This window comes from Pteropus vampyrus, unplaced genomic scaffold (assembly GCF_000151845.1).
Source record: "Pteropus vampyrus isolate Shadow unplaced genomic scaffold, Pvam_2.0 Scaffold185, whole genome shotgun sequence".
Taxonomy (NCBI): Eukaryota; Metazoa; Chordata; class Mammalia; order Chiroptera; family Pteropodidae; genus Pteropus; species Pteropus vampyrus.
This window is the reverse complement of record NW_011888966.1, coordinates 896010-898313: the sequence shown is the minus strand read 5'-3', so window position 1 is coordinate 898313 and position 2304 is coordinate 896010. Positions and strand designations below refer to the sequence as shown.

The window sequence follows — 2304 nt, the reverse complement described above, 5'->3', positions numbered from 1 at the left end:
GTTATTTTATAATAATTTTCATAACGAACAGCTAAGTGTTTATTGAGCAGTTACTACGTGCCAAGCACTGTGCCAGCTGTTTATCATGGGTTGTTTCCTTTACTCCTTATAACGGCCCCCAAAAGGTGGGTGCTCTGATGATCCCCATTCTAGAGATGTGGGACCTGAAAGTCAGAAAAATTTCAGAGAGAAACGGGCCAGGCCGCTGCTGATTCCTGGGCATGACACCCATTTTACAGAGACGGAAACTGGGGCTGAGGGAGAATCAAAGTCACGATCACACAGGGCCAGGCCCCCAGAGTGGAGACCTTTATGTGAGGCGGAGCACTGCATCGGGAAGGCCAGAAGAACCACCCATGAAGTCCTCATGGATCCAAGACTTAGCCCGTGTGGGAACACAGTTTCAGGAATGTGTTCCCAGCAGGCCGGAATTGCACAGAAAATATCCCAAGGAAAACAGCCTGGGCTGGTGGGTAGATCCCTGCACAAGACCAGTATGAACCCCAGGTCTGTCATCTGTAACTCACTGTGTAATCCCGGACAAGTCCTTTCCTGCTCCAGCCTCAGTTTCCCTGCCTGCGAACTAAGGAAGTGGGTCTCTGGTCATTAAGGGCCGCTGAGCTCACCTGAGACTGGCTGAGGCCAGAGTGTCCGAGGCTGTTTTGCTGGGAGAGGGAGCCTGTGTCCTGCTCCTGGCCAGCACACTCCGAGAACATTTGCTCTCCTGACCAACGGACAGCCCATCCCTCCTCTGCCCTCACCCCCTTGCCATCCCCAAAGCAAACGAAGCTGATTGTCTTAGTTGGTCCTGTGGGTGCTGGCCGGCCGGCAGGCCGCAGGCCACAGGCGGAGGTGCCACCCGCCAGAACCCCACCAGACACACAGGGCATTGTCCCTCAGTCAACAGCCCCTGGGCACCTCAGCCCAGCTCCTGGCCTGCCCCCACTCCCCTCACCGCCTGCCACTGCGCCAGGCCCAGCCAGCTGGGGGCCCAAGGCTCCCAGCCATGACGAGCCCACCCACCCCCAGCAGCCCCCTGATGAGCTATAATTGCTTCGCTCCATCCTGTTGCTGCCATTCTCTTGGCGGAGGCATCTGGGGTTCCAGGCAGGCGGCAGCTGCAGGCCCACCGCCTGGCTCATCGGGATGGATTGGCCGTACAACCTGGTACGTGGCGCTCCCCCACCCCACCCCACCCCCACTCCTTCTTTGAGCCGGAATGTTTTGTTACTTCTTTCCTATTGATTAATGGCTGCCTCTGTTTGGCTTGGAACCTACAGAGGCAAGTTCTCTCTCTGCCCTCTCCCCCAGGACGAGAGAGAAACAGACTGGTCTCAGATCCTTTGGCCATGGCCAGTAGCTCAGGCTCCTGAACTGGGCTCAGCCCATCTACACGGAAGCCTTTACAGGCCAAAGGCATCTGGGGAGATTCTGGCAAACTCAGTTATCGGGGTTTTTCCAAAGAATCCATGGGTCCTGAGAGCCAGACTGGGTGACCTTGGGCCAGTCTTTCTGTGTCTCTGTTTCTCATCTGTAACATAAGGAAAGGGGGACTTCAATTCTAGTCCGGGTTTCTCTGAGTTTAAGAAGACTGAGTGGGAAGCTCAAATGAGATGAGACAGCCTATTGTTAGGAAGACATTTTTCTGCACCGGAATCTAGGACCAGTAAGAAAGAATTTAGCGACTTGAATCTCTGTTACGGATTTTGTGCCAGGAAATGGCTCTGCCAAGAGGGGCTATGCCGAAACGTGTTTGCAAGGGTCAAGATGCTGGGTAGCCTGGATAAGTCAAGCGCATTCCATGCGGGTGGTGGGGTGAGGGACACAGGGCAGGTAGGAGCCTCGCTGGATTCGATGAGAGATGAAACTCCCCCTGAAGGTTCCCCACTTCTGGCCAGCCTTGGCCCCCATTCAAGTTCTGGCCCTTCTCTCCCGGCTTCCTGAGAAGTCAGGGTTCTGCCAAGCCCTCAGGTCCTCTCTGCGAGCCAGAGGCTTTCCTGGTGCTCTGGTTCTGGACGGCGGCAGGTGAGGGTGGATGTGAGTGGGTGAGGAGTGGGTGAAGGGCAGGGCGGGCAGAAGGGTCGGGAATGGAAGAGGGGAACACAGGTGTCATGGAGTCCAACGGGGATCCTTGGTAGAGAGCTGCCCATCTCCTCAACTTCATCTCCCGCCCCCTCCTTCTGCTCACTCCATTTCAGCCTCACTGTCTCCTTTCAGCAAAGCTCTTAGCAAATTCAAACCTCCACTCACACGCTTCTCCCTCCCTGTAAGATGTTTAGACTCCCTCTGCCCGCATCTGCCTCC

The 2304-nt window shown here is 55.8% G+C and overlaps 1 protein-coding gene across 1 annotated transcript in view; it reads left to right on the top strand.

Moving 5' to 3' along the window:
- The first annotated feature begins 1102 nt into the window (after positions 1-1102).
- IL17B (interleukin 17B) overlaps positions 1103-2304 on the top strand; it is a 5528-nt gene continuing 4326 nt past the window's right edge. The window contains exon 1 of the mRNA XM_011371133.1: positions 1103-1167. Within this exon, the coding sequence (XP_011369435.1) occupies positions 1147-1167 (21 nt within the window). The 5' untranslated portion in view covers positions 1103-1146. The remainder of the gene's footprint in view (positions 1168-2304) is intronic.